This window comes from Rhipicephalus microplus, chromosome 3 (genome assembly GCF_043290135.1).
Source record: "Rhipicephalus microplus isolate Deutch F79 chromosome 3, USDA_Rmic, whole genome shotgun sequence".
In the NCBI taxonomy this organism is placed as follows: domain Eukaryota; kingdom Metazoa; phylum Arthropoda; class Arachnida; order Ixodida; family Ixodidae; genus Rhipicephalus; species Rhipicephalus microplus.
Genome location: NC_134702.1, coordinates 35,980,839 through 35,995,870, shown reverse-complemented (window position 1 = coordinate 35,995,870; position 15,032 = coordinate 35,980,839). Strand labels below are relative to the sequence as shown.

At 49.8% G+C, this 15,032-nt stretch overlaps 1 protein-coding gene across 1 annotated transcript in view; it reads left to right on the top strand.

The window, feature by feature from the left end:
* The first annotated feature begins 33 nt into the window (after positions 1-33).
* The window catches only part of LOC119176741 (cyclin N-terminal domain-containing protein 1), a 296,811-nt gene continuing 281,812 nt past the window's right edge, over positions 34-15,032 (top strand). Inside the window, exons 1-3 of the mRNA XM_037428100.2 lie at positions 34-331; positions 10,891-10,994; positions 11,902-12,067. Coding sequence (XP_037283997.2) covers positions 182-331; positions 10,891-10,994; positions 11,902-12,067 — 420 coding nt within the window. The 5' untranslated portion in view covers positions 34-181. The remainder of the gene's footprint in view (positions 332-10,890; positions 10,995-11,901; positions 12,068-15,032) is intronic.

The following is a 15,032-nucleotide window of genomic DNA, read 5'->3' as shown; positions in this document are numbered from 1 at the left end:
TCAACAGTTCGCCAACTGCGTAATTGTCGCGCTGTTTGTCTCGTAACGACGTTTCGGGTATTGTATCTGTGCTTAATTACCGTGCTTAAGCTCGTCGTATAGGTTGCCACAGCGTCTGAAGCTACTGAAGTGCGTAAAGTGTGTGCCGTTGGTGAAAGTTCGCGACCACTTCACCAGTGCAATGGCAAACGAAAGTTCCGATTCGGAACGCGAGGACGCCGTTTACTTGGAGAAGGAACTGCCCGTAGTCGATCCTGACACTCTCCAGGATGTGCTCTGCATCCTTGCCAAGCAAAACGACGAAGCAGTTCGCGAACCGGAAGATTATTTGGTGAGTATTTCATCGTGTTATCGTTTGGCTCCGTAGCGCGTTGCGTAGCGTTTTACGATTCGTGTTGCTGAAACGTGTGATTTGTAGGCGTTTTGCAGGTAGTATAGTTTCACCTCGTTAGAACTCGAATCGAATAGCGCCGAATAATGTCCAAAATATCTAATAAAAAGAATACCGAAAATTGAAAGAAACAACAAAAATAATCGAAGTTTTTCAAATCGGCAAAATGAAAGACAAGTTGCTTCTTCAGCTTTGTCAGCTGAAGAAAAGAGCGATCTCGTATCATCGCTCTGACGTTAATGGGTGCAGATTGTAATCAGTGATGACACTATGTATGAGCTGTGGTGTATCTTTACATGTGGTTTTCTAGGTTTTAGCGATGTGCTGTTATTGTGCGAATAGCATGTGGGATAGCAAAGAAAAATTTAGTTGCAAGTTAGCGCTGTGTGTTTCTTTCTTCTGTGTCCTTTCGAGGTGTACTACAGCAATATAAATGATGAACCCCAACCAACTAGCCCGGCAACGTGCCCTAGCGAACAAAACAAGAGAGAGAGAGAGAGAGAGAGAAGAAAATGAAAAAAAAAATTCTGCTCATTTCATTGAGTGCATGACGCGGTGAGTTACTGCTATTAAAACGCTACAAGTTGTCATGCAGAAGCATTGGCTGTTCCACGTGACTTGGCTTCATGCTCTCTCGCCGTGATGTTACGGCGTTTGCTGCAGTTGAATACATAGGCCTGCGTATTGGGGGAGGGGGTACGGAGGCACCTAAGAGGGTGTGGGCGCAAAGTCTGCCCCATGCATTCACCCAATAGGGAGGGAAATGGGGGGGGGGGGGGTTGCTGCGATCAGCCTTCGCCTTTCCCCCTCCCTGAATGGGAACCCTGCCGGGGCCGTTTTTTGGGGTACTTGTGAGGAGTTTGCCCCAGTGCTTTTCTGTGGTTCGAGGCCCGTCGTTTGCGCGCAACTCGGGGCATTGCCACAGCATATGTTGACGAAGACAACGAAACGCTTCCTCAGTAGTGTGGGCGTCCATTGCGCATGCGCATCCTCTCTCTCTCTCCTCTCCTACGCTCCCTCCTCTCCCGATTGAGTCGGCGATGAAGGCAACGAAATGCCTCCTCAGTACAGTCGTTGGTCTTGCGGCACTCCACGTTTCCGAAAGACAGAGCGCATCTGCTTCGGTTAGCACGGGATCACGTTCGATGGCTCTGGCATGTGCGTTGAGGGACCGGCTACACACAGCGTTAGTCGGGTAGGGGTTCTGAATGTTGGTGAACCTGCTTAAAATGTCCCTGAAACGTTTTTTTACATTTCGTTTTTAATTAGACCGCTGCTGGAGCAAATCATTGGCACCAGAGTTCAATTGAAACACCCATTATTAACAAAGCCACGAGTACTACTAAGGTACCTTCCTCCGCCGCTCCGCCTTTCACCCTCAACTGCCCCCAACTCTTCCTTCGAGCGCTCGGGGATTAACTCCACCTTCACGGCACCTGCGTCACAATGTGGCGTGAGACCGCGTAAATCCCGCTGCCGATCGGCTTTCAGGCGGAAATTTCTTTCAAGTCTACTTGAAGAGTGCGTCATCTTTTTCGTGAAGTTGCGAGGATTCGAAGGACACCAAAATCTGGGACCTGGACCAGCTTCACGAGAAACTACCAACATTGGAAGACATGACGTGCACGAACGCAGCTCACCGTATCACCGGCTTCGGTCGGCGGCGCCGGGACGCTAAACCGTGCGGGGTGCGGCGACGGGTGTGTGTGCGTCGACTGGCTCACAACCATTCGACCGACTTTCTCCAACATTTTCGGACCGAGTTAGAAGTCAATGGTGACTGCCATTTAACCTCCCTTTCGGACTATACGCCTTGCGCAGAGGAAAACGGAGGTCGGCCCATTCCCCTGTTTCTACTGAGCATGCATGCATAAGGATGCCTAGTAATTCTTCGTCTACATGGACGTCGACGAAGACCCTCCCGGCGCATCTCTGGTGTCGGAGAATCAACCGAACCACGCGAGTAGCGTCTCGTAAAATGGGGAACCAAGTAACGACGCGCGTGCGCCCAACGGCGCGTCTCTGGATAACAAGAACGATAACGACGCGGGCCTGGCTTTTACTTGGACGGTGGACGGCTGGCACACCGTCCTTTCACGCAGAAGAAAAAATAACCATAAAAAAGCCAAAAAGAACCCGAGAAGGGACTAGAGAAGAAAAACGAAAAGTCAGCAGGTTATCTGCCTGTCGAAGCAGCACGGGACAGCCAAGTAGAGCGGGATTTCCAGTGCAGAAAACGCCGAGGACCGATGCCCCTTCTAAAAAAAGACAAAAAGGTTATCCTGACACCGCACAAGGGCCTCACAGTGAAAAATCTATTTGGATCGGAGCTCTCTATGGCAGTGATAGAGGCCTGCCGGAACAGCTTTGGAGGAGAAAGTTTTTTTTTTTTTTTTTTTGCTGCGGGTCCACCCCGGATCGAACATCATAATACTGTCCATGCCACACGAACAAGGGGCGGGCAGGCTGAGAGAGATCAACCAATTGAAAATCAGAGGACGGATTCACCCCTTCAATGCGTACGTGGCCGACCCAGAAGACATGCTGCGAGGCATCGTTCACAGACTACCACCCCGAACCACTCAGGCCGACCTGATGGCAAACCTACGAATACGGACACAAGGGGTGAGGTTAGAGAGAGCCAGGATGCTGGGCTCTTCGTAGTCAGCAATAATAACTTTTACGGGTAACGTGCTCCCCAGGTGTGTCTATTTTATGGGTGCAGAGGCGATCTGTTATCCATACAAGCATACTGTACAGGTTTGCAAGATTTGTCGATCAATTGGACACCGAACCGATGTATGCCCGACTTCGAACGCCAACGTGTGCTCCAAGTGTGGGACGTGTGATCCTACTCAAGGACACGAATGTGCCCTGAACTGCGCCATATGCGGTGAAGGGCACGCTACAGGAGAACAAATCGTGCAGAAAAAAATTGAAAAATGTGGCTCCTAGAATATCACGAGTATTCAAACGGGAGTCTTTCCCAATCTTCAAGGATTACACGAAATTTTTCCAACGCTGTTTGAGCATGCGTATCCGTGGTGTAGCGGCTCGCCATCGCTCTACCACATATCGTGGGGATGCCTAAACCGACCACCAAATTTAGATACCTTTTTAGGTCAAGTCAGTCAGTCAATGAACTTTATTTACAAATTGTCCTGAGGAGCCGATTCCCCTCAAGAGGGAGGGTCGGTTGCGGGCCGCACCCACGTGGGGACAGGAAGAGCGAGCCCCTCCGCCAAATTGCGGGCCCTCTGGACAGCCCGGATTTGGACCTCTCGGTCCGAGCTGGTAATTGCCGTCCTCCAGGCAGCTTCTGTGCTGAGAGGCTCGCCATCGCGCAGCGCCGCGCATTGCCAGAGCATGTGGGGTAACGTGCAACGTCTCTCTTCGCAATGAGGGCATTGCGGCTTTATGCTGTCGATAAACTTGCTGTACACTAAAGGCGACGGGTAAGTACCCGTTTGCAGCATTCTTAAAGTGACTGACTGGGCCCTAGAGAGTTGCGGGTGCGGGAGCGGAAAGCTACGCCTGGCCAATTGATAATTTTTGCAAATTTCGTTAAAGGTGAGGAGCGAATCAAGCTGGCGGATGCCATCCCCAAAATTAGATGCCGATTGCCCGTCATGGTGGGACAGTTCGCGTGCTCGGGCATGGGCAAGTTCATTGGCATTGGGGATAACAGGGTGGACATCCTTGCCCATGTGGGCAGGAAACCAGGTGATGTGGCCGTCGATTTCCGTGCAATGTGGTCTTTTGGTAAGAATTAAGATGGGCCGCCTGCTCACAGACTGACCCGGTCATGAACGCTCGTGCAGCCGCTCGAGAATCAGTGAAAATGCGCGTGCGCATGGGAATCGCCACGGCCATTGCTATAGCAGCCTGCTCTGCCCTAGCCGGCGTGGTATCTCGAAGAGATGCTGCTGTGAGGATTTTACCGTGAAGGTCAGTGACCACAGTCACGAAATTGGATGTGCCGGGATACTGTGCTGCGTCAACGAACGCCACAAGTTCAGGGGTGGCAGCGGCGGAACTGAGGAGCGACCTAGCCCTAGCGGCCCGGCGGCCGACATTGTAGAGAGGGTGAACATTTCTAGGAATTTGTGAGACCGTAATCTGCTCCCTCAATTTGGGTGGAAGCTGTATCTTTTTGTCTGCTACCATAGTTGGTTCGCAGCCCAGAAACTCCAGGATGCGTCTCCCAGCTTTGGAAGAGGACAGTCGTGCAGCTTGTGCTGTTTGTTGCGCTTCTGCAATCTCACTAAATGTATTATGCATACCAAGAGCCTTGAGCTTTTCCTCATTTGTGTTGTTTGGAAGGCCCAAGACCCTCTTAATGCACTTTCGAATAATCGCATCCAGTTTCCCTTGTTCTTTCCTCTCCCACCTATGCGCTGCGGCAATGTAATTAATGTGACTCATAAGAAAGGCATGGAAAAGCCTCATGAGGTTGGCCTCACAAAGCCCTCCACGCCTGTTAGACACCCGAAGTATAAGCTTGACCATGCTCTCTGCCTTTGCCGCAATACGAGTCAGAGTATGAAAGTTACTTCCGTGCTCCTCCAGGAACATGCCTAATATCCGAATTTTATCGACACGGGGGTGGCCTGCCCTGACCGTGTGTGAATTTCGATCCTGATCTCTTCCGGCGGAAATGGAATAGTGGTGAACTTGCGTTTCTCCGGCTGTGTGTACAGGAGGAGCTCCGACTTGGCGGTCGACAAGTGCAGCCCCGTGCTATCCAAAAGCTCCTCCGTGCACCTGAGTGCCTGCTGGAGGGACTCCTCAACGTCTCCGTCCCTACCCCCAGTGCACCATATAGTAATATCGTCCGCATACAGCGCATGTCCGATGCGGTCGATACGAGAGAGTTCGAGCGAGAGTTTCCTCATCGCGATATTAAAAATTAGCGGCGAAATGACCGATCCTTGAGAGGTTCCTTTAGGTCCAAGGTGAAATTCCTTGGAGCAGAGGTCCCCGAGCCGAATGGTGGCAACGCGATCCCTGAGAAAAGAGCGGACGAACCCGTAAAAGCGGGCCCCCAATCCCAACTCAGAGATCGAATCCAGTATGTGAGGATGTGAGATATTATCGAAAGCTTTCTCCAGATCGAGTGCAAGAATCCCTCGGACATCTCTGGTGTCTATGTCGAGAATTTGATGTTTAATCATTTTCATAACGTCCTGCGTAGAGAGCGCGGGACGAAAGCCAATGAGATTGAAAGGGAAGAGCTCGTTTTGTTCAATGCGATGGGAGATTCGGTTAAGGATTGCATGTTCCGCGACCTTACCCACGCAAGACGTGAGCGAGATCGGTCGGAGCGTGCCGAGCCCGAGAGGTTTACCAGGCTTGGGAATGAGGACGACAGAGGCCGTTCGCCACTCCTTCGGCACCTGCCCCGACTCCCAAACCCGGTTGACCTCGTCAGTTAGTAGCTCAATGGATCTATCGTCCAGATTTTTAAGTAGCCTGTTAGTGATACCATCCGGCCCGGGAGCCGATTTTCCATTGATATCAAAAAGGACCGCCCTGATCTCTGCCGTGTTGAAGGGGGAGTCCAGCTCCGCATCCTCCAGACCAGAGAAATCCGGGTAGTCTGCATCCGTGGTAGCCCCCAGGGGGAGGTACCTATCCGCCAGCTGTTGTAAGATTTGATCATTGGAGAGCCCAGCAGACCTCTCCTTGTGAATGAGCCGATCAACAGTGTGTTTCTAATTAGATTTAGTTTGCTTATCTCTTAGGAGGTGCTTGAGAATGTTCCATTTCGCCCCTGACCGCATCTGCCCATCGACAGCGTTACAGACCTCATCCCATTGTTGTCTGGCCAGGGTTTGGCTGTACGATTCAATATCCTGTTTGAGCAGAGCAATTTTCTTTCTGAGCCGCCTGTTGAGTCGCTGCGTATACGCCATCTGTTAAGTAAGGAGTTTTTGGCTTCAAGGAGCCTCGCTAGGCGGCTGTCCATGCGTTCCGTTTTAAGATCCGTCTCCACCACCTTAGTGGCAGCTTTAACATCTGCCTTAAGACGCTCAAGTAGCTGGCCAAGGTCATCGTACTATTTTTCATCGCTTTGTCTGAGTTCCCGAAAGGCATCCCAATCAACAATTTTGAAAACCCGCGGCGGCGGTGCTTTAACATCGAGGGAAATAGACGCGATGAAATGGTCGCTCCCCAAGTTCTCATGCAAGTTCTGCCAGAAAGGGCACTCGACGTTCCTGACAAAAGCCAGGTCCGGCGTGGTGTCCCTTGCTACAGAATTGCCGAGACGTGTGGGAAAGTTGTGATCAGTAACTAGTAACATATTAAGATTGGTAGTATGCTGCAGAAGCGCCCGCCCCTTAGCCGTATTATTGATATAGCCCCATGTCTGATGTTGCGCATTGAAGTCGCCAGCAGCTGTCAATGGAGCCGAGCCCGCGATTTTGGAGGCTTTGCAGAGAAGCGCATTAAAAGTCTCCCGAGTATCAGATGGTGAGCTATAAACGTTGAGAATGAATAGGTGCTCCTTAAGCTGAGAGTTTGGGATTAACTCAATGAGTATGTGTTCCACCTTTAGGTCTGGACGTACATCGCGAACCTCAAAGGAGAACTCTTTGGATATGAGGGTGGCGACCCCGCGTTTTCCTTCCCCCCAGCAGGCCACGGAGCGATAACCCCGGAGGGCCACCTCTCCTTTAAGGGTCTCCTGGAGGAGTATTACGGCTGGCTTATTCTCCTGTGAGCTGACGAACTGCTGCAGGACTGCCTTCTTCCTGTGGAAGCTCGCGCAATTACATTGCCAAATGACAAATGTTTTATTTAGCTTCGCCATGATTGCTACTTAGGTTTTGCTCCACCACATGCACCACCACCCTTGCAGAAAGGGACTGGATGACAGAGCTGACACCAGCGATGGCCTCCTTAATTTCATGGACCACCCCCATAATTTCCTGTTTAAAGTCACTGAACTCCTTCTCGATATCTACCGGAGGGTCAGCGGCTTTTCGCTTACCGCCTCTAGGTTGTGCCTCGGCCTGCTGCACTTTTACCGCCCCTTCCGGCGTGCGTTCGCGCTGCCTAAGCTCCTCAACTAATGCTTTAATCTCCTGAAGCTCACTCCTCAGAGTTGCATTCTCACGCTCTAGCTGCTGTATTCTAGCCGTAGCTTGCTCTGGCAACTGGCGCTGCACGATAGTGTGAGACTCACGTTTTGGGCCCACTCGTTCAGCCCAGGTAGGTTCCTGCTGAATCCGGGCACAGGAGGCAGACCTATCCCTCGAGCAAGAGCGGTGACCCGCACCCCGCCCAGGGTTATCAAGGCCACCCCCCTGGTTGAACCCAAGCCCGGGAGCTTGCTGTGGCACGAACTCCGCGCGCTGCTTGTTTGCTTTTCTCCGTCGTCGCCTTCTACGCCGAACGATGTAGGGAACCTGGTACCTGCTTTGGCAGGCCCAATCCGCCGTCGGATGCGCTCCTCCACAGATGGAGCACTTCGGCTGGCACGTATGATTCTCAGGGGGCGATGAGACCCCACAGTCCGGGCAGGTGATGACTGTAGGAGTGGGACAAACGTCCGAGCGATGTCCCAGCTTTCCGCAGGTTCGACAGGCGTCGATTTGTCGTCGGTAGAGCGTGCACCGGATCAGGTTCGTCCCACACATGACGTAGTTTGGAACTTTCATACCGTCAAACAGGACGATCACCATGGGCGTTTTCTTGGTGCGCCGTACTCCAAGAACCTTCGGATTTCTTGCGTGCACGAAGAGCTCACCAAGCCGGTCATCAGAGAGCTCAGGGTCGATAGAACACATCCTGGAACACATCCTATGGGAGTGTGGTAAAGGTGGGTCTCCAGAGGAGGACGCAGACTCGAACCGAATGCGCTGGGAGAGTGCTCTGCTCAGCCATGCCCTCGAAGACCAACTGTGGGCCGTCCAGCGGGTCGAGGCCGCCGCCAGGGCTCAACGGCTCGTGGCCGATATAGGCGGGGATATCTGCCCGAATCCCTGAATAACTCGCCGCACTTTTTTTAATGAAGTTGCGTCTCTCTCTCTCTCTCTTGCCATGGCATAGATAGCGGAAAATGACCATTTCAAGGGGCTGCCACCTCTCCCCTCCCCCTAAAAAAATATATCCTGGCTACACTCCTGATAGAGTGCAGTTCTGTGTTCTTCCATTTCAAAGGGTCATCCTTTGTTGATATATACTGAACATGTGTACCTCAAAGAAACGATGACAAGGGAAGACACATAAACCTCGTAGACAGCGCCAGTCTACGCCGCTTATGTGTCTTTTTTCGCCTTCGCCTTTTTTCTCAGCAGATACTCAGTATATACGAAAAAATGTACCAACTAGCCCACCAACTGATCCTTCTGGACCACCCGCTCTTTGGATCAGTGACTCATTGCAGTATTTTTTGGACCCCTTCACTATTAGGCCTGAGCTTATCGTGCTGGTTTTCATTATTTTTTTTTTCAGTTCCAAAGTCACCCAGACTGTTCCGCACGTCATGGAGCCATGGCGTGCAGAAATCGCATTATATTCTTTAAAATGACATTCGCTCGCCTATGAACCAGGGTATCGGTGAAACGTTTAACCAAAAGCCTGCTGTAACGACGCTCGCGTTTAGCTATCCCACTCAATCCAAATATGGCAATTAACGTTTGCAGCGTTTTAAATATTCGTTCTCTCGAATTATTCGAAACGCCGAAGGCTAGCTATTTGAAAGTTTGAATTATTCGGTTAAGTATTTATAGATTAAAAGTCGAAAAAATTGAGCTACACTTTGTAAATTTCAAAATGTGTTCGGCGAAGCCTGTGACCGTTCAACTGACGATGCCATGTCTTTTTTTTTCTTGTACACTCAGCGATCACATGATCGGTTAGAGTGTAAGGGGGAGAAGCCACAGTTGCGGAGGCGCAACTGTTGCTATGCGCCAGTTGCCATCACGTGATTGCCGAGAGAGTGTGAGGGAGAGACCCCACAGCTGGCACCGTTGCAGGGCACGGTTGGATGCCAGTATGGGCCATTAAAGGCTTTCGATTTAATATATTCGCACACCCTCCTAATGATTTGCCCTGGGAGGAATAGAGCAGGTTGACATAATTCATATTTAGGTAAGGGGGGGGGGGGGTAGTTGTGGTCTGCGGAAAGCTGCAGCTCACTCCACCATTGCGATCAAACGTTTTGAAGTCTGTACAGGCTCATTCCAGTATCATGCCACACTTAAAAAAAAAGAAAACTTGGCTGAGTTTTTTTTTGTTTTTTTTTCTCAGGGTCCTTCCGTGTTAACGTAGATGAGTACTTGTGGGAGAAGAGTATAAAACCACTGCTGTAAACCGCTGAGTTCAGAGGCTGAACGAACGGATTTATTTGCAGATAATTCAGAACTACTGACGTGCGTTTGCGGCTGCTGACACAAATGCTGTGGTTTCACTGCCGGCCGCCGCGGTAGTATTTCGATGCAGGCGAAATACCGTTGGCCCGTGTACTGTGCGATGGCAGCAGGAACGTGTGTACAGTCCTCCCCTCTTCCTTTCTAATGTACATCTGCACTCCATTCTGATCGCAAGGGCGCCCAGTGCCTCATCTACAATGTTATATAGAAGGCACTGGGGTGACTCCATCACAAACGTGGGTGGGGGGGGTCGCGAAAGGTAGGGGGAGAGGTGGTGAAACCTGTTATCTTGCGCACGCCTATGTATATATGAAAGCGGAGAGCGATGCATTCGTAATTATTCGGCGCCGTCTGCTATGGTGTCTTTCGTATAGCCAAAGTCGGTGGTGTACCGTAAACGCCATAAACCAACCTGCGCTTGAATCAGGCCTAAAGTCAGTGTGGGGGAAGGGCGAAGGGCTAGCCCTCCTCCTGAAATTCGAATAGAAGGCGTGATTTACTGAAAACAAATAAAACTTGATGTTTCTCAAAGCCTTCAAAAAGTGCCCCTCCCCCCCTCGAAAAAGATACCTGGGTACGGGTGTGGACTCTGGCTTGGATACATGAATTCTGTATTAGGGGCTGCTCCCGGAATGTTTCTACGTCTACTGGTCAGCCTTCCAGACATCGCGATGCGATGCCAGTATTTACGGTGAATAAAAGTGCAGAAACCGTGTCGTGTAATCGCTGCGTGATCATTGTGGTCAGCGGGCTCAAGTATGTGGGGAAGGGGGATTGCGCGTGCGTGCATTCACGGTTCCAGGTTCCACCTCACATCAATTGTACTGCTGTGTGATGGGCCATGTGCGTCAGTGCACTTCCAACTTTCGACTGCGACAATGAAGGATTTAACCTCTGCTTCTTGCGGTGGGCGTCCGCAAACCACTATACCTCCGTCGACAAAGCCAGTCCCGACCTGAACACTCGCGAGAGAGATGTCCACGACGTCAGAATGCCTGTGGTCATAGGGACCACGATGTCAAATGCCTTTATCTGCGTGTCCGCTTTCTGCGATACGTGACCTTGTCCCGGAACGGTATTGCATTTTCGGCACCTCAACGAGCATGCGTATTTGTGCAGGACTACCTGTCTCCGAGCACCACCGTAGAGCTGCTGTTCCAGGCTTGCATCAGTCTCAAGCTGCCCGTCTGTGTCCAGGTCACGGCGCTTGAGTATCTGGACAGGTGCGTGTCGATTGTTGCTTCCTCGGACTGTGTAAGCATGCTCGTAACCATAGCTCTCGCCAATGAACGTGTCCATGGCCGTCACAACATAGCGTGACATGTGCGCAGTGATTCGGCGAGTCAATTACGTAACCAGGCGGAAGGGGGGGCTCCTAAGCACGGCGTTGCGCTGGCGGTCGGTCACAAAAGCAAAGTGCTTCCATGTGTGCTCCGCAGAGATCGCTGCAGGTGTCCAGCTGACCAGCTCTGGTGCAGAGCCAGAATTTTTTTTTTTTCGGAGACGAGGGGTCCGACCCTGCTTCTATACACGTTCCGTGATGTGCTTGTATATACAAGTGCTCATACACACACACAAATACAAATATGACGATTCGAACTGAAATACTGCGAAAGGGGGGGGGGGTAGATAGGTTGGACCCCCAACATTATCGCCCTGGCTTGAGTTGGTTCGTCAAGACTGAGTTTGACGGCGCGACCGGCTGTTGATTGTTTTACCTAAGACATGCGGACGCCGCCATCTTGTACTCTTAACCCAATGTTTTCTTGTTTTTTGCGTATTGCGACGTTAAATAAAAAAAATAAAAAGGTCGTGAGACATCGTACGCACCGATTTCCCAACCGTTTTCACGTGAATGAGTCTACAGGAACACTGTTCTTTCAGTTGTTAAAGATGCAAAAACACAAATGCTAACGTTCCAGTATGGCAGCATCGGAACCCAGTCTATGGTGTTGTCCGAGAGCCGCGCCGTGGGTGGTGTGAGCTAGCGTGTGCTCTCCGTGGGTGTTATAGGCCGTTGCGGCATACACCGCAGTGCGGCCATTGCGCAGGGTGCCTAGCGTATACGTGCGTGTGCTTGTTTGTGGCATCTGCCATATAGGTAACGTGGTCACTCGTGGATATGCGCAGATTCTACGTGCAACACGTGCGCGACCTCCGCGCGCAATCGGCCGATAGCTCCCACGGCTGCACCAACGTATCGTGGGACAGCGTCATGGACAGGGTGAAGGACCAGGTGCTGCTACGCATGTTCTCCTGCATACAGATCGCCAGCAAGTTGTTCTCCAGCGTCAAGGTACGTGCAGCGATCGCTTTTGACTGCGGCGACGCACGCACGGTGACATGGGCTGTTCGTGTCGCGGATTCGATTCGCGACCGCATTTATATATACACGGATGTGAAATGTAGGAACGCCCACCCACCGCTGTGTTGGGATTAGAGACAGGAATGCCACCATATATTGGCAGCTCTTCATGATTATAGCCCTGAAGGCTGCTACCGTGGTTTCTCTGATTGGTTAGAAACGACATGATTATACAAACCATGCCTTTCAGTCTAAGCAGTCTAAAAAACGTACGGTAATGACAGAAAAAGGCCGCACATGGAAATTCGTGTGGACGAGCGTCGAGCGTACGCGCACATATATCAGAGGGCGAACCAATAATGTTGGAAGACTGTGTGTATGTATGTGTGTCGCTCAGGCGTGGAAGAAACATGCCCGCTGAGCCATCGGGAACCAGCCATACACTGTATAGCCTTCGTCGTGGAAAAATAGTCTGCGCTGTCGCAGTGAATGAGCTCAGAACCGATGAATCGCAGCAATCTGTAGGCTGGTTTATTATTATTATTATTATTATTATTATTATTATTATTATTATTATTATTATTATTATTATTATTATTATTATTATTACTATTACTATTATTATTATTATTATTGTTGTTGTTGTTATTATTATTATTGTTGTTGTTGTTGTTACCTGCGAATCTGTGTAGCACATAGTTCCGTGCTCACCCCGTACCAAAGATTATCATTAGACAGTTTTATTTTAGTGGACTTAGTGGGCTTAGCGAAATAGCGGGATTTAAATGCGCAGTATACGCAGCTGTATGCTGAAGGACCCGTAACGTCTACCGTATGCGCGCTATGTTTCAGATTAGCGTTACCGTGCTGTTTGCGTGGTTTGCGTACACGACCTCTTCTATAGGAGCAGGCCGTGCGGCCGCCCGCTTCGCAAAAGGTTTACGCCCGCCCGTCCGCTTCGGCCTTTTGCAGATAATGGGGGGCGGATACACTCCTTTGTAGCAAACGACTGTGTAAAATGACTTTGCTTGTGTTCAGATAGCTTCGACGACCGAGTATTACGAATGATTTAGCCTTGCTTTTGAGATCACTTCCCGTTTCGAACGTTCCTAGGCATAAGTAGGAGATCGATGTAAGCAAACCCGCAACATAAAAATTCTCGCTCCTGGTGCATGGTTCATATTTATACGCTTTTATTGTTGCTAAAAAATGCAGGCAAACATTGAAAGTTTTCTCCTTTCACTTTTCATTGCTTTTACCCTCCGCTAGGTGGCGCCACCGTCCCGGCTTAGCCACTTAAAAAGCTATATTTGGCTAAATTAAAACGCGCGATGTCTGAACGAACGTTTGTGGCAATGTAACGCTATTGCCTTATCGTACTTGATGTCATACCCATAATTCCCATGGTCGCTTAACGATCGCAGCGCCAGAGTCTCCTCGAGTTAATTTTAAGAAACTCTATGGGTGCGAGAACACCCTGAACCTCTGGAAGGCCTACGCCAACGGCGAAGTGCCCGTGTCGTTTCTGCGCTAGGAATCAATACAAACAACGTATAGCATCGCCTAACTAATGCCTATAGCTGACAGGCCTATTGAAACAACCTGCATCACCAACCGTCCAATGTCTCTGTTTCAAAGCTAGCGCTGATTAGTGCAAGCTTCGCCAATTTTTATTTATTCTGAAGACGATTACCTTTCATACTTGAACGCACAAGTTTTAGTCTGTCTATCGGTCACACGAAACTATTCAGCCACCCGACCAAATTTTAAGTAAGCACTCGCTGAACGCCCAGCCATCTTGAACTGGTGACTGTTTTCATACTTGTGAGCATATCGATCACAAAGCAAATATTGTGCATGTCTGAGGTTCAAAGTTAATACGTAAGTATTAGTTGGTGTGCTCTTTTACTAGAAAATGCATAGATATAATTTTCTAAAGAATCTAGCCCTTCATAGGCCGCGCTGAAAAATGGCACGCCATGCACGAAAACGACGGCTGTCCGAAGTCTATCTCAATTCGAAGACATCTGCTGCTAAGCACGCAGATTTGCGTTTTTTTTTATCCCATCTGACTGTCTGGTTCTTTTAAGGGGGCATGGTAGGGTTAACTCCCCCCAAAATCGTTTTTTTTTTAGTTTTGGCACCAAAAAAATTTACTGTACTCTGAGGAAAAAACCTGTGGAAGAACGACGTCGAGACTCGAGCGCCCGCTACAAGCTGTTTAAATGCCGCTGAATGGATAGATGGATGTGGCTATACCCTTTAGATCGGGTGGCGGCTAACGCCATCTACAGCCGTAATACTTAGTGAACTAACCATTAGATTTATCTTTTCTTTTCCCTTTAAATAGTGAGGTTGAGGATTCGTACTTTGCTGTGATGGGTTTACTTTTCACTCGTGCCTTGGCTTTAGCCCCCAATCAGATAACCTCCTTCTAGTTAATTCTACCCGCTTAAAGTATATTTTGCACTCACTGTGCCTAAGCCCCTGTGCTTTGAAAAACTCTGCGCCATCATCCTGAACTATAGGGTGAAGGCCTTTACAGAACATTATCAAGCGTTCGGCAGTTTGTTCTTCCTCTCCACACGCACTGCATACCGTGTCTATACCCTTTCGTATTTGGCCCGATATGTCTTGATTCACAATACACCCGGCCTGGCCTCAAACAGTAGAGAACTACCCCGAGTATTATCATAGATCCTTTCCTTGGCAATTGCCTGCTTAAAAGTTTGATATATCTCTAGCGCGGACTTCTTAATCATGCCAATCACGCGCAGAAGTATGCCGCGCGCCCTCTGGCGTACGCAGTATGCGTGCGTAAAAACGTCGTGTTTTTTTTTTTTCAAATCGCGTTTTTTGTACATTTTTCAACTTCAATGTACCTTTTTTCAAAATGTATTGAATTGATTTCGATGAAACGTTGTATGCGTAAGCTACAACGAGTTAGAAACAACCT